At 48.1% G+C, this 20,732-nt stretch overlaps 2 protein-coding genes across 4 annotated transcripts in view; both read right to left on the reverse strand.

The window, feature by feature from the left end:
* The window catches only part of RCC1L (RCC1 like), a 36,567-nt gene extending 27,266 nt beyond the window's left edge, over positions 1-9,301 (reverse strand). For all 3 annotated transcript variants that reach the window (XM_058037777.1, XM_058037779.1, XM_058037778.1), the window contains exons 1-8: positions 9,011-9,301; positions 7,778-7,907; positions 6,727-6,855; positions 5,831-5,897; positions 4,731-4,782; positions 3,115-3,199; positions 1,946-2,127; positions 454-538 (exon numbers count right to left, since the gene is read on the reverse strand). In XM_058037777.1, coding sequence (XP_057893760.1) covers positions 454-538; positions 1,946-2,127; positions 3,115-3,199; positions 4,731-4,782; positions 5,831-5,897; positions 6,727-6,855; positions 7,778-7,907; positions 9,011-9,277 — 997 coding nt within the window. In that variant the 5' untranslated portion in view covers positions 9,278-9,301. The remainder of the gene's footprint in view (positions 1-453; positions 539-1,945; positions 2,128-3,114; positions 3,200-4,730; positions 4,783-5,830; positions 5,898-6,726; positions 6,856-7,777; positions 7,908-9,010) is intronic.
* Positions 9,302-10,055: 754 nt separating this feature from the next.
* NCF1 (neutrophil cytosolic factor 1) lies at positions 10,056-20,161 on the reverse strand. Its single transcript, XM_058037642.1, has 11 exons — positions 19,881-20,161; positions 19,350-19,430; positions 18,972-19,047; positions 17,604-17,769; positions 17,416-17,471; positions 17,012-17,134; positions 16,539-16,646; positions 15,618-15,735; positions 14,907-15,014; positions 13,091-13,233; positions 10,056-12,167 (listed from the first exon to the last, which is right to left on the reverse strand). The coding sequence occupies exons 1-11, from the start codon at positions 19,950-19,952 to the stop codon at positions 12,049-12,051; spliced, it is 1,170 nt and encodes a 389-aa protein (XP_057893625.1). The 5' UTR covers positions 19,953-20,161; the 3' UTR covers positions 10,056-12,048.
* Between the last annotated feature and the right edge of the window lie 571 nt (positions 20,162-20,732).

A 20,732-nucleotide genomic window follows, 5' to 3' on the forward strand; every position in this document is an offset into this window, starting at 1 on the left:
GGGGTGATACACCGCAGTTGCTGCCTTTGGCCCAGCAGCGAGGGTCAGACTGGCCCAGGCACAATCTAACTGGTAATACTGGGAGCCTTTCTCCAATATGGAGTCTGAAGGGCTCTACCTTCTCTCAATGCTGCCTTACTTCCTCCCCATACCCATACTCATCATAGGCCATACTCAGTATGGCCAGCAAGAGACCAGAGGAGCAAACAGCTGCCATGCTCCTGCTCCAGCCTGCAGAGCACTCACAACAGCACACACTGGAGCAATGCTCTGCACTAGTGAAAACAACTCAACAACTCCTCTACACATTCTTAAATCATGTTTCTCAGTCTCCCAGCTCTCCTCACAGCTTACAGTATTTCCCGTTTCCAAAAAACAAGATACTTGTTTCATAATGTTACAATCCACCTACAGTGCAGCCTTGCACCAAGTGAATGATTCTAGAAGATTCACCTGTTAGCACAATGTTGCCAGTCCCTCCACAGGCAGCCTCCTTCACCTTCCCAATCTTGAATGGCAAATGCCTGGGAACATTCACCTGCACAAGATTGCAGAGGAGTTGTTAGAGTCAAGGCAAACCACAAACTAGACATACATTTTAATTTGTTCTCTAATTCTGGTTAGAGCTTACATACATTGGATCCTGATACAACCTTTATTGCCTGAATTATAACATTAGTGCAAGTCCCAAAACTAAAAAAAAAAAAATCTACACGAAATTCATTAAGGTGAGGACAAGGTGGAAAAAGTTATCTACTAGAAAGCATCCATGCATGGCAACACAGCTGAGAATGACTAATAACTGCTGCTTATCCAAGGCCTTTAAAGTCAGACACAATGGGCAGGTCAATAGGTGAGCATGTCTTCAAGTCTTCACACTGGATTAGATCACTAAAATTCAGTCTGCAGTGGCATTTTTTAACATATTAGGGAAAATTACTTAAAGAAAATCACACTTATTTGGTACAGTCCAACACAACATGCATACACAGCTTGACATGTAAAGAGCAATCTTCAATTTTATAGCTCTGCCATTCTACACTTTGGACTGTATTTATATTTTAGCTCAGACTCTCATTTTTAGCAAATGTGCCATTCTTCCATTTCAGATGCCACAGCCCTCCATCACACACCCAGCCAGGAAAATGCTACACTGCATAACCTGACTGCTGTCCTCAGGCCTTATGGGTCACAGCATTTAGCCCTAAAGTCACACCAGGAGAGGCACAGGAAAAAAAGTTCTCTAAAATTTTGCTAAAGCTATTCTAATATAATTGTCTGCTCTTGGTCTTCTGCCAAGAGTAACTTGATTATTGATTAATTTCTTGACTCCATTTCCTGAAGTAGCTGTAACATGAGACCAACAGCCTAACTACCCCAGCAGTACAATGCCCAGTGTGAAGACAGCACTCTGCCAATGCCCCATGTAAGTTTGCTAAAAAAAAACCCTTTTATCTGTGAGACACTGGAATTTGTTAATTTGTTTAGGACTCAGTTATAAACCCACTAAAGGATGTCCATGAAAAATTCTCCAGCTACAAGGTTGACTGGAAGGGACTTCTAAGGGCCATATGGATCACCACTAGTATCACTTGAAATCCTAGATTAGCCAGACAAAAAACTAATTCCTGTACTGGAATTAGCAAAAGCACTTGAGCTGGGTCTCAATTCAGTGCAAAGTCCATGGGATGGAGGAAGAAGAACATGGAGTTCTTAGGCTAACAAACTGGGGTGAGGTGACAAAGTTTTGCCTACCAAACATACTGCCCCCTAAAGCTACACAAACATGTCAGGTTGGTTTTGTAAGCTTATGTAAAAACAGTCTGCTAATGGTGTTTGTATCTGCTGTCAAAAGACCCCAGATCAGGGAGAAACATGTAATTTTTAACTCTGTGCCCAGCAGCTCAACTGAAACACATAAAAACACACTCTCAGGTCAACTGACCTGTGTGGTTTCTGTCACAGAAGCCAACTGCAAGTATTCTGAGTTTCCCCAGCCAAAGACATCTCCTTCATCTGAGACAGCCAGACAACAGTCCCCATAGGAGGAGACCTGGATAATGTTTACTCCAGCAATGTCACCCTGCAGCTTAGTAGGAACACTGGTGATGTTATAGTGTCCAAGACCTGAAAGGAAAAAAAAGTAGAGATTATGAAAAATTTTCTTCCAGACACACTTTTAATGCCTGCATAGGACTATTTCTGTCATGCTATAACAAAATTACCCTTCCTCTGAAATAAATCTTTCTGTCCATACTGCTTACTGTCCAGCAGCCACAAACACCACCTCCCCTGGCCAAAGCCACTTCTCTGGAGTACACAACAACTTCATACAATCACACCCTGGAGAGTTCCAGATCTCTTGTCTGCATGGACCAAATTGTTTGAAGAGCAATAACCAAGGCAGGCAGGTATCCCAAAGGGATGAAGTTTCACATCCTGTCTTCTGCAAGGAGAGCCATGAGTGACAGCACACTGCAATCAGACAACAGCAGGGGAAATGGCAGAAGAGGTTGGGAAGCAAACACTTCACAGGACAAAATGCTGCATGGAAAAGAGATCAGAATGTAGATGAGAGCCTGGTTACATTATACTGGCACAAAAGAATCATGGGAAGAAAGTTTTGGGAGCAGCAAAACAAATAAACAGTAGGAATGACTGTGAGGAGGAAGTTCTCTGCAGCAAAAGCCACCACAAGAAGGGCCTGCCCAAGGATCCCATGCTAAAACATGCAACAGCTACCAAGGTTTGTCAGTTCAAAAGAGCAGAACAGACCCCACAACAAGAATCAGGAAGGCAAAGCCACCCCAAAACTGAAGAGCAAAGCTGCCCATGTCACATCTACATCCCCTCAGAAGCTTTAAACACTGATACACTCTCCTCTGACTGCATGCTTGGATTGCCAGGGCAGCATCCTAAAGCTCCTCAAAAATGAACTGGATTGTCTCAGTTTGGTTGCACAAGAGTACTGAAAACATCTACACACAACTGGAAACATCAGCAGCCCCTTTCTGTCCACACATACATGACAAATACACATCACAACTTCTCAATTAGGACAGCTTGCTATAATTGCATTAATTGCCTGAAAAGCAAGCTGAGCTGAGTTCCTACCTGTTTGTCCATCAGCTCCCCATCCACATGCATAGACTGAACCTTTCTTGGTTCTAAACAGACTGTGGTCCTGCCCACACACAACCTGCACACAAACAAGAAGTCAGTCAGGAAAGATTCCGTGTTCAGACTTGATTTAGTGAAGCATTACTGACAGACAAATTGAGCAATGAACCTCTGTGATGTCCATCAACTCAGATTTTGACCTTTTCCTCCTGATCACATGGCTATAGAGAAAGGGAAGGCCAAGAACCACAAGATACAACACAGAAAGCAGCAGAATTTTCTTTATGGGAAGTGATGCTGCAGTTGACTTGTTTTAAGATCCAAAACAAGGAAAGAAAGCTCAATTCAGCAGTACAACACAATAAAAGCAGCAGAGTAAATAAGAGCTCTCCCTTCACAGGATGCCAACCACATCACTCTTGATGCCAGCTACAAACTGCTAGGGATTCTTTGCCATGTAAGCACTCCAGGCACACAGCTGTTCTCAAATCTGTATTTGTGCTGAACTAGCCATCATGTCTGCCACAGGCTTGGCATGAATTAAAGCCAAGGAAAAACCCATTCAAAAGCAGAAATTAAAAATTAAACAAAGATTAAAGGGATTTAATCAACAAGTTAAGAGAGTGACTACCAATATTAGCCACATAATTGCTGTTATCAAAGTACAAACAGGTGTCAAGTATCCAACCCCCCTAAAAAAATTAAAACCATGAAAAGTCCAAACAGAAGTTTTACAAGCTTAATTCAAAACAGTTTTAGGATGAACCACAGAACAGTCTATCAGGTGGGTGTAAATGAATGACTCTGCCTTGGAACAGGAGCATTATGTGTCCCTGTATGGCTGCAGTGGCACAGACATACCAACACACTTCTCCTGGGCATGGAATACTGCAGCCATGGAGGTGTTTCTGCTGCCCTGCAGTGCCTTGCTCTTCTAGGAACCTGACCTAGTGCTGGCTAGTCTAAGTGAATGGTTTCACAGCTCATTTCTGAGAAGGCAAAGACAAAATTTAAACTCCTAAGCAATATAAAAGTGACAAAAGGGAACAAGAAATCACAACAGAAGAGAGTAGTGGAGAGCCTAGAAGTAGACACAGTACTCTGAGTGTGGCTGAGCAGAAAAGAAGAATTATCTTGACCTGCAGGTAACAGTCCTAATGCAGCCCAGGGCATCCTTAGCCTTCTCTACAGCAAGGCACAGTGCTGGGTCATGGTGAGCCTGGTGAACCCTGGGCCTTTTCCACAGAGCTGCCTCCAGACAGTCACCCCTAGCCCATGGGGGTGTCTGAAATTGCTCTTCACCTGCAACAGCACTTGGCCATTTCCACTGCTGAGCTTGATGAGGCTCATGCAGGCCTATTTCTCCAGCCTCTGGATGGCAGCACCACCCTCTGGTTTATCAGCCACTCCTCAGAGTGTTGTCATCTGCTATCTGCTGAGGGAACAGTCTGTGATCCACATCATTAGTGAAAATATAAACAGGACTGGACCCCAGATCCCTGGGTTACCCCACTTGTTACTGGTTTCAACTGGGCTTTGAGCCAATGGCTGCCACCTCTGAGCCTGGCTCAGCTGCTCCCAATCCATTTTCAGGACTGAGCTCCTCTCACCTGGACAACTCTGCTGTCAAACTCCTTCAGCTGATGAATGAGATGGCTTCCACTGGGCACCAAACAACCACCAAGAAGAGAAAAGGCAACACAGAGGATTTCAGAAGACTGCAAAAAAACACAAAAGTAAACCTGCCTCTACTGAAAGCCATTTTATTACCAGTAGAGAAATTTGTTTGCATGTAGTTTCACTGCACAATACTTGCACAAAGAAGGAACATAATTCTGTATTCTCTTATTTAAGAAGTTAAGAACTGTCATTTTTTAAATATAAGCTCATGTGGCTGGGGGTAGGGGCAACCCTCAGACAGTCCCTAGTCTAAAATGAGCAGAGACACTACATAATACTGCAGTACCCAAATAAACACTACACCTAGCTAGAGATAATACAGATATCCCAGAACACAATGTGGTACTAACAATTCTGTCATTTTTTCACAATACAGGAATTATCAACAATTCAATGACTGACTTCCAGTATCAAGACTAACAAAAGCTACCTAATTACAGCTATTTTCTCAAACTTTACAGACCAAGTGTTGTGGATCACAGACAGAGCAACTTTTGGTCCTACTAAGGAATCAGAAACTCAACATATTCCCACTATTCCCTTACTCTATCACACAGAGCACTTTGAGCCTATGCTTTGGTGAGACTCACAAAAAACCCAATGAAGGAAAAGCACTACAGACTGAGAGGCAGTTACAGCAGAGACTTAACAAGAGGATGCCTCTTTCATAATTAAATGGCACTTCTAACATCCTCCAGAACAGCACATGTACTCTGAGCAGCTAAAGGAAAAAGCCCAACTACTAACACCAATTACCTCAAGCAATTTATGAAGGCTGGGTTCTCCCACTTATGCCCTGCAAGAACTGTCCCATGCTGACATTCTTTTGTCTCTTGTGAATGTTGTCAGCAGAGTGCCCAGCATGGATTCAAAGTCAGGCTGTCTGTATGATGCCTGTTCTCAGACTTCTTAATCTTAACTGGCATGTTTATACTACCAGACCTTTTCCACCTTCAGGCTTTTCTGCAGGGTTGTTTTTATGCAATTATGTTTCCAACAATAAGAAAGTTCAGGATCTTTGAATTCTCACCTGTAAATTTCATCTTCAACAACCTTCCGGCCACACTGTCCGTAAGAATTGTTTCCCATTGTGAAAACTGAAAAACAATTATGAAACACATCAGTTTTATTACTGCCCAATCCTCTGAAAGCCTCTTTTCAGTCCTCAAAATATTTTCAGGCAGTTCTAAGTCTGGAAGGTGGAGCACAGCAATGCAAATATTGCCATAGGGTTTTTTCAAAGTCCATTTGAATGAAAGTGACTGAATCAATTTTCACCAGCAGCACCCAGCAGTACTGCTGCAGGCACAGAGCAGTACCTGGAGCCTGCTGTCTGTCACAGTGGGGAGCTCCCAGTTCATCCTGCCACTGTCAAAGACACTCAGGAACAGATCAGCATTCCCACAGGAGTGGGAATCAATGAACCAACCAGCTCACTAAGAAGCTGCACTGGATCACTTGGTGCAGCACTGAAGCCACTGCACCAGAGAGTTCCCAGAGACGTGGAGAGAAAATTCAAAACAGGATCTTCTCTATAAAGGACTACTAATTAATTAATTGCCTTTATAAACATAGCACTCTGGGGCTCCAAGGGGAAGTAACACAGGAGCACTGGCACAGTCACCCAAATCTGCATTCAAAAACACATCAGAGTGAACAACACAAACAGGCTGCACTCAGCCAGGCCTGGGGCTAGAGAAACAAACCCTGTAGTAAAAACATCTACATTTTGAGCCAAGTGAAGCTCACAGCTTTCCCTCACAGAAGCAATCCCACAAAGGCCAACAGCTGCCTGCATCCCACTTAACAGTGCAAACAGCCCACCTGGGATAGAGTTCTAAAGGACAAAAAACAATTTTTTTTCAAGCTTTTAATAAAAGCTTGGCCAGGCACCCATAGACATCACCAACACAAGCAACATTGTACCTCCTTCACTATCTGTCAGCACCAGGGAATGGGCTCTCCCACAGGACACTTGCAAGACTCGAGTTTGCTGTGGTTTCTCCAGGGGTAATGGAATTGGAGATGGTTCCAAGACATATTCATAGGCCTTAGCTTAAGGGAAAGAGAACAATTTTATGTCAGTAAATTCCACAAAGTAAATTCAACATCTATTTGCTGATCCTGTTGTACATTCACACACTCATTTTTGCTTTGTTATAAAAGCAGATACATTTTAGAAAGCCTAAACTATCACTAACCAAAGAGGCTGACAGGGATTTATCACAGAGGGAAGAAGGTAAAAGCTATGGAGATAGCTGAAGTCAATAATCACTGCCTAAACAAAAGTCCACCATAACTAGAGAGTGAATGTTGTTAAGGCTTCAGGTGGCAGAATTGTGAAACTGAGGCTTTCACCCACATGTTCAACCACTTCAGTGAATACAGCTGCATTACTAGAGCTTTATGTCATGCACAAACATTCTGTGCAACTGGGGATATTGCAAACAAGGTACCAGAGCAACAATCACAAAAATGTATCAGGAAAGGTGAACAAAAAATCTTTTAAAAAAGTAGATTACAGGCAGTTTCAGAAATAAGGAAAGCAACAAAGACTAGCTAGCCTAAGTCTATAGGGAATAAGACATCCAATGTTTATGAAAAATGACATGCTGTACTTTAAAAAGATTTAGCAACTTGAAGAACATGGGACAGAATCAGTTCGAGTCAACTGGGGGAGGGGGGAAAGGACAGCAAACCATAAAACAATACTAGGGAAAAAGTTAAGAGGAGATAAAAAGCCTTGATACCAAAGTTACTGTAATAAGTGAAATCAAAGCCTGGAGGGCCCAAAGCAATATTGCACACAGACAGCAGTGCTTTACTGATTCTCAATAAAAATAAAAAACAACAACACAGCCTGGGACTGCATCAAAGCCTCCTGATGTTTTTCACAGCTCCAAACACGTGGAGATTCCTGTGCAACAGGCAGACTGCAGTGTCACCCTGTAAGTCTTTAATACACTTAAATCCTTACTTTGATCTCTTCTGCTCCTCTGGAATCCAAGCTGGGAATCCTTGTTGAGCCCCATGCCCCACACTTTGGTGATGTCTCTGGTATTGGAAGCCAGCAGTGTGAATCCATAACCACAGGCAGCAGAGGAGATCTTTGAAGACAGACAAAACCCACACCATCCCGTTAGAAACTGTGGCTTAGAAAAGCAAGTTTCACTCCAGGCTACTTGTTCATCAGCATTCAATCTTCATTTAGCCACATTCACATGCAGCACAATTCATGGCATGTATGGTCCTGCAAAAATTATCAGTCTTCTGTGATAAGCATAATGGTGAAAACTCAGGTCCAACCATTCTGCCTTAAAAGTTTTGGTTTTGTGTGCATACATCTTTATTTCTGCATTATCTTGGTCCCATTTAACACCACAGAAAGACTTGTTTGCTGACCTGCATCAGCAGATTAAAAAAAATTAAATTAAAAAAAGAAAGATACAGAGATATGAGAATAACGTTTTGCTCCTTTTGATAAAAAAAGCCCAGCATAAGAGGCACATGAGGAGCAACTGTGGTCACTTGGTGTTCAGTCTAGAGAAATGGAATCTGAGGTCAGATCTCACTGGGGGCTGCAGAGAGGCAGCCCCGACCTCTGCTCTGGGACCCGAGGGCAGCCGTGCCAGGGGAGGTTTGGATTGGATTTCAGGAAAAAAGAAATCCAGAGGATGATCGGGCACTGAACAGGCTCCACAGGGAATGGCCCAAGGAAAGTTCCAACAACTCTCAAGTGCAGGGTGGGATTGCTGGGCTGTCCTGCGCACGGCCAGGAGTTGGACTGCATGATCCTTCTGAGTCCCTTCCAACTCAAAATATTCTATGAACGCTCTGACTTCTTCTGCACTCGAAAGCAGAGCACGAGTGAAACATGCAGGCAAAAGGATAACGTGATTTTCAACACAAGCTTCCCGTTTGTCAGGTGGGAGCAGCCACTGAAGAGGCCTATTTAAGCTGGCAAATGCTCTTCACATCCTGGCTCTCTAATGCCTTTGAAAAAATTACAAATATCTATTTTCTAAACTATATGCTACTGCAGTTGAAACAGTCATTATCCCAAGCAATACCACTATATCGACAAAAACCACTGAATCACGGCAAAGCCTTTAAACCCGATCCAGCTTCTCGGCTGTGCTAAGCCCTGAGCAGGCTCCGGAGGCCGGGGCAGACACGCTGGCCCCGCCGGACCGGACCGGGCCGGGCCCACCTTGTCCTCGGTCTCCAGGCGGTACGGTGTGGGCTGGATGCGCCGCGGCTTCTTCCAGCCCGCGTCCGGCTTCACGAAGCTGGGGATGCCCAGGGCGCCCGAGTAGCTGAAGCCCCACACGAACACGCGGTCCTTGCGCCTGGCCGCCTTCCCCGCGTACTGGAACACCGGGGCAGCCTCATCAGCCTCCCGCAGCTGGCGGGTGCTCGGCGGCCCCGCCGGCACGCAGAAGCCCCTGCAGAGCAGGCGCCGCGCCAGCCCCGCCATCGCTGCCCTCAGGCCGCCGCCATCTTGGCCGCCCTCACACGCGGGCGCGCGCAGCCTCAGCTCCCTGCGCGCATGCGCGCGTCTCTTAAAGGGGCCACACCCCTCTTCTGAGGGGGGCGTCCGCGCCCGCCTGGATCCTGAGCTATGGCTGAGCTTAGAGCCAGGCCTGAGCCTACAGCCCGGCCCAAAGTCACGCCTAAACCTGCACCCCGACCTAAGCCTAAATCTAAACACAGCCCCAGAGCCCAGTGTGGGCTTAGACCGCGGCGCGCGTCTCTTAAAGGGGCCGCACCGCCCTCTGAGGGGAGCGTCCGCACCCGCCCGGACCCTGAGCTACGTCTGAATTTAGAGCCAGGCGTGAGCCTACAGCCCGGCCCAAAGTCACGCCTAAACCTGCACCCCGACCTAAGCCTAAATCTAAACACAGCCCCAGAGCCCAGTGTGGGCTTAGACCGCGGCGCGCGTCTCTTAAAGGGGCCGCACCGCCCTCTGAGGGGAGCGTCCGCACCCGCCCGGACCCTGAGCTACGTCTGAATTTAGAGCCAGGCGTGAGCCTACAGCCCGGCCCAAAGTCACGCCTAAACCTGCGCCCCGACCTAAGCCTAAATCTAATGTGAAAAACGCTAATCACTTGTTTTTAAAATTTTTAAAAGTTTAATAGTAATAAAATAGTTAAAAAGAATAGTAACACAATTACAGTAATAACGATTTAGACAAATTGAATTAAGACAATATGAAGCAATAAAAGCAAAGTGTTACAGATGTCTGGTACCTCTTTCTAGGCATCACGAGCCCGAAAAAAGACACCCGTTAAAAAAAGATTAACCCTTAAGAACAATAGCCTGTTGCATATTCATACACTTCATACATAATGCATAAATTCCATTCAAACACAAAATTCTGTCTAGTGTTCATCAACTTCTTCCCTCTAATCTTAACAGCGCCTTCGAGGCAGAAAGAAGTTCGTTTCTTCTGATAAGAAGGCAATAAATTATCTTCCTCTGAAAGATTTAAGTGTCCTGTGGCTGCTATCTCGCTGCGAGTCCTTTCTTTAAAAAAAGTATCTCACATAGCATCGTTTCTATTTTAGCAATTTCTATAACCTAAAACTATATTTAACACAGTACCTGAGAGAATTAATACAGCATTACTTTCTAACACAACACATATAATCTTCATTTTAATATTTGCGAAAAGCCAGTCATAAAATACATGCATTTTTCACATAGACACATCCCCAGAGCCCAGTGTGGGCTTAGACCCAGCCCCAGACAACCAAAACTAAAACACCCAGGCACAAACCTACAGGTCGACCCAGCGCCATCCCAAATAAAGGCAGCCCTGGCTGGCACAGCAATGGCAGCGTTGGCTGGGGCAGTAACCAAACGCAAAATGAAACTCGGTGTGAGGCAGCCCTGTCTCAGCACTGAGCCCTCACTGTCCTCCTTTCCAGGAGGAAGCTGCTGTCCTTTAATTCCCCCAGATAAATTTCCTCACTGCACTCATCTCTTGCAAGAGTGCCTTGCCCAATCTCCACCTGGACTGTGAAATACAGAGCTGTGTTTGGTGTCAGGTACATACAGGCAATGTGTGCATTTGTGATTGTAATATGTGTGGAGACTGACCATGGGACAGTTATAAAGATGAATTCTAATAATAACTGAAGAAAGTAAAGCATGGAAGAAGGCCTTTGAACCTATCTTTTGTTCGCAATTAACCTTAGCTGATTCAGAAGCATTTGAATTAAAGCATTAAGGATGTTGCTCTTTGCTTGTAGTTAAGCCTTAAAGAGTTTTGCAATAATAACTTTTTGAAGTGTAATTTTAGAATATTGCTTGTATCCTTGAAACCATAGCTTTGGAATATATATAAAGGAAACATGCTTATCTCAGGCTCTAACAAAACAGAGAAAAACAGCTTGAGAAAGGAAGATGAACATCAGCTCAAGGATTTATAGTTTCAACCAAGCTGGACATCACTGTTATGAGATTTGTAGTCCTTGCAATTAAAAGTTGGACCCACATCTGGGGAGCTGGACTTCACCAGATGGGATTCGTCTTTCTTCTTTCAGAAACTGGACCATCACCATCTGGGGATACTCCTTTTAGGAAACATCCTGAGAAAAACTAAATCACAATAGGTATAGAATTGTGACGTAAAAATTGGGAATCGAAACTGCTGATGAGTAAAAATTGGAATAGAAACTGCTGAGAAAGCTGATGAGTACCCCTATAAATACCTATAACCCTCAACTATCGGTGTGCAGTTGGAGGGAAAACTTCCCCCACTGCTGTATTGCAGTTGGAGAGAAAACTTCCCCAGCGCTGTACTGCTCATACTTGACCATATTAATTAATAAATTGATTGCTGCTTGAATATTGGCCTAGTCAAGCTTCTTACTTATAACACCTTTCCTGCCACCATGCCCACACTGCTCCTCAGGGTCTATCAAGTGTCTCTCCTTTATTGATGAAAGCCACAAAAATAATTCAAAATACGAAGAGGGAATAGAAAGGCATGTAGAGATGAGGCCTTGGTGCTTGCAAGGAGCTGGTAGGGCAGGGCTGGTCCCTCCTCAAAGTGCTATCAGCACACCGTGGGCTGGCTGAGGTGGAGGATGAGGATGGGCACTGGGCTGATATGGCCGCAGCCTCCCTGGCCTGAGGTGGCTGCCAGAATCACTGGATCCCTGCTCCAGCTCCGAGCCCCAGCTGCACAGGAGCTGCAGGAGATGAAGCTGTGGGTGGCTGGTGTGGGGGCTCACAGGATCCTCACAGGATCTTCCTCCATGTGCTCTCAGTGCAGCGGTTCAGGATGAGGTCCTTGCTGGGACGGGGAGGGACAGCAGGTTGAGCCTTGGGCTTGTTGTCCTCTGGCTCATTTTTCTCAACTGCAAGTAAAAAAGATGTACAGATGGGTCAGAGCTCTGCACCAAACACCACCCTCACGAACAATCAGCAGCTTCCTGCATCACTGCCACCAAAGCTCCTGCCTCTCCTCCTGTCCCTGCTGCATGTATGGGTCTTCCTGCAGGTCATGGTGTCAGGAGGTGCCCACCAGTGCCCAGCTGGGAGCTGTGCTCAGGGAAAGCCTGTCTTTAGGTCTGCATGAGGTCTGCCCATCTTTAGCTCTGGGAAAGTCACAGATACTGCATGGGGACTAGCAGATCGAAAGGGTATGCCTCAATGACTGCCTCTCTCCTTCATGAAGAGATGCTCCTTACAAGGGCCTGAACTGGTAGGACAAGGGGAAGTGGCTTCACACTGTCAGAGGCCAGGGTTAGATTAAATATTAGGAAAAAATTCTTTTCTGAGAAGGTAATGAGGCACAGGTTGCCCAAAGCAACTGTGCCTGCCCTGTGCCTGGAAGTGTCCAAGGCTAGGTTGGATGAGGCTTGGAGCAACCTGATCAGGCTGGGAGCAACCTGATCAAGTGGAAGCTTTGAATGAACTGGTCTTTAAGGTCCCTTCCTACCAAAACCAAATTCTATAATTCTATGATTCTTCATGTAACACTTCCTTGTGGGGGCTCTGCTGACAGCTAACACACATGGCAATTGCAGTGGTAATGGCAGCATGGGAGAGGTTGGGTGCACAAAGGAAAGCACTGATCCCAAATGTGGGTTGACCTCCTTCCAGGACCATATCCTGCTCTGCCTGACCTATAGCCAGGGGTAAGAAAACCCCTTGAAAGAAACACCTCCCTGCACAGACATTGGCATGGTGTGACCTCAGTGTGCCATCCTGCTGCAGCTGCCAGCCCTGGTGGGGGGCACGGGTCATGCTGCAGGATTCCAGTTCCATTGAGGCTTACTGATGACATTGGCCTTGCTCTGGGAATTTCCACGCAGTTTCCTCTGGTTCTGGATGTACTTCTTGCTGTTCCTCCTGTAGGTCTCCTGGCTGATTTGCTTCCGGCCCTGCTTGTGGATGCTCTTCACATTTCGGATGGTGGATCTGCAAAGAGTGAGAAACAAAACTTTCAGTTTTCATGCTAGCAGCTGTCACACCACACACCTCCTTTCCCCACACTTCCTCCTCTGCTTCACCCAAACCACAATTTCTGCTTTTGGGTTCTGCCTGGTGGATGCCAGCCATTGGGGGCAGCTGTCAGTGAGCCACAATCCATGATGTGTGCTGAGGCAGCTGGATGATGCTCTGCAAGCAAACACTGAAGGGTGAACCCTGAGCACAAGTCTGGAAAGTAATGATAGTGATTGGTGAGGAAGATATGGCTGGAAGGATGAGATGGGCATGAGGGTTATCCAGGAATGCCCCAGAAGTGATCTATAGCTCTTTGAAGAATGAACATACAGGACCTATCCTGGGCACAAAATTCAGGTCCCTGGTGTGGGGCTTGGCATGGCTCCTCGAGGCTCAAGGGTCAGATATAGGGGAATGGAGAATGGGGCATGTGTCAGTGTGCACCCAGATGTGCAGTGTTCAACCCCCAAGCTTGGCATGGCTCCTTGAGGCTCAAGGGTGAGATACAGGGGAATGGAGAATGGGGCATGTGTCAGTGTGCACCCAGACGTGCAGTGTTCAACCCACAGGAGAGAAGCTCCTGAGAGAAGTGAAAGGCTGAGCAGCCTGAGGCTGCTGCAGGGGAAACCCCAGCACTGGGGACTGTCCCTGGGCAGGTAGACAGGGGCCCTGCTTTGTCAGGAGTGGCAGGAGTGAGGTGGCTCCTGATGTCCACCCCATGGCATCATCCTCCTGCTCTTCTCAAAGAAATGTCTCTCTGCCTTCAGCCCCTTGCTGGTGTGAGCACATCCCCCATGTCATAGCAAAGCTCTTGCCCTTAACAGGTCACCACACTCACAACAGGCTTGGCCTGGCTGCCAGTGCCACGGAGGCAGCGGTCACAATGGCAGGGGGACAAGCCACTGTCCTTGGAACAGGTGGAACAGGCCACCTCATCTCCCCCAAGGCTACCAGCAAACAACTCTGTGGCCAAACAGGTGGATCTGGACCATTTTACACTGTCTCACACTCAATCCATGCTCCAGTAAAACTGGGTTTGGAGAGATTTCATAGCAGGCCTGACATGTCATCTTGCAGAGAAAAGAGATAGCAGCAAATTCTGCCCTTTTTAGCCATTCTCTTTGCACTGGGATTCATGAGTTATTTGTGCTTTTTTTCTTTTTAATCAAAATAAAACCCCTTGCATTAGCTCAAATCCTCCCATTAGATTAGGCCACTTGGCAGCTCAATTTAGTCCAATCTCTCCTTGCCTCTGAAAGATTCAGTGCACACACTTAGGAAGTAAGAAAATGGCCAATTTAAACCTTAGACAAGATTAGCCCAGAAAAGAAACTTTGCAGAAGGACCAGGAGAAATAAACCTGATGGGTATATTTCTCCTTGTTACATGTCCTTGTCCTCCTTGTCCCAACATTTCACCTGTTGGAGCAAGGATCCTGGAGCCCTGCATCAGCAATGCCTGTGGTAGCTGGGGAGCAGAGCTGGTGGGAGGACAGCCCTGCTCTGTCTGTGCCCTGCTCACATTTCTCCAGGCAGTTCCTCACAGACAGAGCAAGCAGGTGACACCACAACACCTGTCTCGTTTAATTTCATCTCCCTCAAGGAAGAGGGAATGTTCTTATGCCCTCTATGCAGAGCTTCTCCTACCTCCGTGGAGGAGCACCCCGGTTCCTCAGCTCACTCTTCACAGAGGTGTTCACCTCCCCAGCTTTCTGCAGGTACATGGAGGGGTAATAACCTGTGGTTTCATCCTTCCTGCAACACAAAGCAACATCACTGGCAGTCGTGGCTCTCAACCACCTCCTCAGTCCAGGAGAGAAATTGGATCATTCTTATGGGTGGTCACAGAGTCCCAGCATGGTTTGATTAGAGGGGACCTTAAAGGACCTCATTCCAACCCCCTTCCACAGGCAGGGACCTTCCCCTAGAATAGGTTTTTCCAAGCTCCATCCAGCCTGGCCTTGAACTCTTCCCACTCAGGACATTCCATGAGTCGTGGTTCATGCCTGTCCCTTGCTGGTGCCACGTTACCTCAAATGTTCCTTGCAGCTGGAGTGAAAGTTGAGGTTTTGCAAAGCAAAATGTACCAGAACAATTAGAGGCAAAATAACAGATACATGTTTTTTTTCCCATCTGCCACCTTATTGGATATTTCTGAAGCCCTCAGGAGAGGAATTTCCAGCTGAAATGTTTAAGATTTGGCAAAGAACAGACTCTGAGGAGCAGCCCTGCCAAAGGAAGTGCTGGGCAGTGGCACCAAGGACACCAAGGCTTTCAGAGCCCTGAAGGGGAGCACCATGGATGTCCCTTCCCTCTCCCTGAGTGCTCCTCACATGAGCTCTTCATGGCATCTCTCACCTGATGACCCACCAGCCATCCAGGAGCTTGTGGATGACTTCAATGGTGTCACCCTCCTTGAGGGTCAGCTCATCCTCCTCCACAGCAGTGTAGCTTTTCTGGACCACGTACGCTTCACCTACACACGAAATGGGGATGGTGGATCCTGTGCTGACACCTCAGGGATGGGGCTGAACCCCCCCAGCCACTGAGGGGGCACCAGAGCATAAGGAGGCACCCTAATTTTAGGCAAGACTCAGAGTGCTTGAGGTTTGGATTCAGACTTCCCCCAGTCTTGTCATTGCCCATGGCTCATCCCAGCCCCTCCACCATCTCTCCATAAAAAAACTTTTGGGTGCAAGCAGAGGAAGCAATCCTATCTCTGCTCGAAAGTGTGCTCAGAATTCAGGTGGTGAAATAAGGCAGAAGGAAGTGTTGTGCTAATAGAGCCTTTTCCAGTGTTGTGAAACCCCCAAAGCTGAAGCCTGTTGAGCAATTGGCACAAGTCTGCAGGATCCTTCCCCTGCTCCACGTGATAAACCCTGCTGTCATGGCAGGGCAGTGAGGGGACAGGGAGCAGGGCCAGGCCCTGATAAGGACAGCTCAGAGGTGAAGCACTGTGAATGCCTGTGTCTGATTTGGTTGCTGCACCATGCTGTTCTACTAACCCAGCACCTCAGCCAGCTCATCATGGCCACTGGGTAAAGATCAGCCAAAACACAAAGCTAATGCTGAGTTGCAGGTCATGGGAAGCTCCCAAGGTTGACACTGAGGCCCCAAGCCATGAGATTTATCCTTCCTGGCATTTCCTACAGCAGCATCTCCATTCCCAGTGATCCTGCTCGGTCTGAATTGCCCAGCTTTGCAGTGAGCCATCACAGTGGAGAGCTGCAGCAGGCTGTGCTCTGACACACACACACACTGGTCACACCAACATTTTACCTGCATAGTTAGGCTCCTGCTCTTCAGACTCATCAGGACCATCCAGTGGCTCCAGATAGGCAGCAGGTACCCAGCCTCGTTTATTCTTCAGCTGACAAAACCACCAGCCTGCAAAGAAAGCAGCCATGGGCAAGAGCTGAGAGTGTTTGGGGACTGGCACCAGGTCTGTCCTGGCCAGGGCAGGTGCAGGCATCTCTGTGTCCCAGACCAAAGGGACAGTGCTGGGGCCAATTGACATGGTGCAACCAGAGAACTTGACCAATTGATCCTGCTCGTGTGGGCAGGAATCCTCACAGGCTGAGGCATGGCCAGGGTGTTGCACAGTTTCCTAGAACTGCCCCTCATGCTCAGCCCTCACTGCCATCGCTGGCTCACACGCTGTGTTTGGATGCAAGGGCAGTACTCATTCCTGCTGAAGTTGTGGCAGGGACTGGGCTGGCCCTCAGGGGCTCTCCAGGGGGATGGACACATACCATTCTCACTCTTCTCCACGACATCCACCATGTCCCCAGCCTTGAGAGCCATCTCAGATGTGGAGCTCTTCTCATAGTCGGCGATGGCTCGGTACGTTTGCAGGACAATGGGGCCCGTGATGTCTGCATGAGAGAAGTGACACATGTTCCCTCCTCCAGCCCCCAGCCCTGTTCCAGGCAGGCCAAAGCAGCCCCAGGACAGCCCAAAGTGCCCTCCCAGCCTCTTTCAGCCCCAAATTAGTTGGATTTCAGGACAATAACTTACTCCCCACAAGGATTTGGCTTCACTGCAGCTGCACGTCTGGTATAGCAACCATGTTCTTAGTGAGGGAATCTGCCATGGAATGAGAACTTTCTCCCCAGGCTTCACTGCTGTTGAGGCAGCCACTTTGCAGCCCTCTTACCTGTAAGGTTTTTCTTGGAATCCTTTGGCAGGAGGAAGACCTCAGGCTTCTTGATCCTAGACAGGTCAGAGCAAAGGCAGCTCAATGCCAACCAGCCCTATCCATCAGCACCCTCCCTGCAGGCTCCTGCCAGCATCCAGGGCCAGGAATGCAGGATTTCCCTCAAAATAGCAGGCAGCAGGACTCACTGGCTGTCTGTGACAGGGTTCATGTCATCATGACGGACTTTGAAGAAGTTGACCACGTGCAGGCACCGGGAGATCTTGTGGGGCAGGTTCACCAGGGTGTAGCAGTACTCAGCCAGTGTGCCCTGCCTGTTCTGAGTTGAGCGCTGCCCATCAAACCACTTTGGGGCTGGGGGAGAGGGAAAAGGGCTCAGAAAAAGCAGGCAGAACGCTTTGTTTTAAATACTTTCCCAATCACACTGCTCTGAATCATTAATTCTGCCCTGCAAACAAGTGGGTCTGGCCCCAAGGTGCTGCGTGGCTGCATTGTGCCAATAAGGTGAAACTTTGTGGGGGCACAGCTCTTGCAAGCCCAGCAGTGATCCTGTTTGACCCTATTTCATTTTTAGGGTAACTCCTACATGTGTGTTCAGACTAAGCCCAATTGCTGGCCACAAATACAGCAGATGCACCAGGGCACCAAGAGGGGCTCAGGGGACCAGCCTGCAGTCAGAGGAGACATATTTATCCTCCCATCCCACTGCTTATGGTGTTCTTGACTCCAGAGCTGTAAAATACTGCTGGCAATCCTGATCCCAAGCAGTGCTGAACCACATGATGGGAGATGCCTTTGTGTGGTCAGTGGCACCCCATGCCCCCCAGCAGTCTGACATCTGTCTGGTCCTCAGTGCTCTCAGTTCCCCAGATGGAATAAGGGTGCTTTGACCAGCCCCAGCACGTTGAAAGAGGCACAGCACGGTGGTTGGTGTTAGTCCAGCTGACTGGCACCCACACTGCTGCAGAGTGCAGGCTTATTCCTCCTCCAGAGATGCTGACCACAACTGCAGCTCTTTTTCAGACTCGCTTCTGCTTCCTTTAAAGCAGGAAATTAAACAAAATGGGGAAGTTTTCTGACATGCACCTTGCTTAGAGACAAAACATCAGCTGTTGGGATCAGAAGTTCATTCTCTGTCATCGAAGACATATTGCATTGCTTCCTCTTACAAAGTATCTGTGTTGCCACAAGGGCAGTAAGCCAACACCAGTGATGGTGTCACCAAAAGAGGGCTCAGCTCAGCTCCACTCAGTTCAGCCTCCCCAAAGCCAGACACTTTGCACCAGCCAGGAATCACAGGGGTCACAGCTGATTCTTTTGGATCTGCTTCTGGGGTGCCTTAGAGAGCAAGGATGGGGTCTGCAGGGCTGCTGAGTGTTGGGAAGAACCGCTGCCACTGCTCACATCTTTCTGGGGTTTTGCTTTCAAGCCTGGTGTACGGGAAATACTGCACCACCCACCTGTCTGGGAGGCAGCCAGCACAGCTCAAGCCACCAGGGAATTTCCCAGGTAGCTGCAATTTTTATTCACCCCCAGCCACGGTGCTCGCCCCTCACCTGGCAAGTGTGGGATGATCCGGTTCTCTGTGTTGATGTCCCCGGATTCAATGGGGAACATCTCCTTCAGCGCTTTCTGCAGAGCAGAGCCAGGCACAACAGTGAGGATGGCACCAGGGGAACAGGCTGTGACACCCACTCCTGTGCCCCCGGCTTGGCTCCTTTCCTCACCCTGCTGCCACCAGCATGTCTTGGCTGGATCCCACACCTCAGCACTCTGTGCCCAGGGACACAGAGACAATGGCTCCCACCTTCAAAAGAGATTCAAGAACTGGACCCAGGAGCCTCTTTTGAACCAGGTTTGCTTTGAGGCAGTTTCAGATGGCATTCACCCTCCTTTTTCCCCACCCCAAGCCCATGTGTCCTGGGAGGACTCACGTGGAACTCGTATATCTCAGTGAAGCGGCGGTAGACGACCTTTTCAGAGAGGTCATTCCACTTCACCAGGAACATGTAGACCTGACGAGCAAAGCAGAGGCTGCAGTTTTGCAGGCAAGTGGGACATCACTCCCCACTGTGCCCAGATAGCCCTGGGGATGGTCCAGTTTCAGATAAAATTGGCTTTCCTTCCACCACTCCAATGCAAACAGCTCTGCCTTGCCAGCAAATAAACTGGGCACTAGGGGAGTTGCAATGGATGGAGAAGGGACAGAAACATGCAGGTGGGTGAGAAACAAAGAGGAAAAAGCCCTTTCCAAGAGTGCAAAGTAGCCAATGTCTTGCAAAGGAGGTGCCTGAATCTTGTGTGTTCAGGACAGTTTAGTCTCTGGCTGCCTGCACCTCATGTTATCAGCCATGACCCCTTTAAAAGGAAGCATTTAGGCTCTCAGTCCCATTTACCTAAGAAAATTTGTAAAAACCCTAGCCAGTCCTCAGTCCTCACAAGCCAGAACGCTGCTGAGTACTCACGTAGTGCTGGCTGGGGAAAAACCTTTTCTCGTAGCCCAGCAGTTCGATGTGCCGGATGAAGGCGTCTCCCATTGCTGCTGCTGCCCGCAGGGCTCTGCTCCGGACCCTGCTCCTGCCTGAATGGGTGCTCTCCCTTCTCCTCCGCCCCGGCTCAGCTCTGTCTCCCCTCCCCTGTGCCCTGGCTCAGCTCGGCTCTCTGCTGCAGCCCTGGGGAAGCGGAACTGCCGCTGCAATCGCACCCGTCCTTGTGCACTCGCTGTGGTTTGTACCGAGCGGCGCTTCCCAGCCCAGCCCCTGCAGCGGCTCCAGGGCTGGGAGGCCTCGGGGATAACCAGGAGGGAGCTCTGGAATCAGAAGGCAGCGAAGGGTTGTGGAAGGGGCTAAGAGCAGGACTGTTACCTAAAGGAGCAAGGAGAAGCTGAGAAGCAAGAAGAAGCTGATAAGGAGTTCTCTGCAAGGCTGTAACCAAGGAGACCGAGAGAAGAAAGATAAGGGAACTTTGCAGCTGGACGAAGCATTTTTAGAAAGTTAGTTGAAGTCACTGTAACTTTTCACCAATAGTGTTATGTTGACTGATTGTGGCCAATAGTTAGGGTAGTAGAAGCATAAACAAATGGAAAGTGTATAAAAGTCAGCCTTGTTCAATAATAAAGAGTTGCCAACTGAGACTGCTTGTGGTCTCTGCTCTCGACAGCAACAAAGGGTGAGGGCCAGGCTGGCTGCCCTGGTGTCCAAAGGACTCCTCTGGCTGCTGATGCTGCCCCATGATGGCACAGGGTACTGCAGCAGAGGGTCAGGGACAGCCAGAGGTGCCTTCACCCTCTCTATCAGAGCTGGAACAGCTGAATGAAG

This window comes from Melospiza georgiana, chromosome 19 (genome assembly GCF_028018845.1).
Source record: "Melospiza georgiana isolate bMelGeo1 chromosome 19, bMelGeo1.pri, whole genome shotgun sequence".
NCBI lineage: Eukaryota > Metazoa > Chordata > Aves > Passeriformes > Passerellidae > Melospiza > Melospiza georgiana.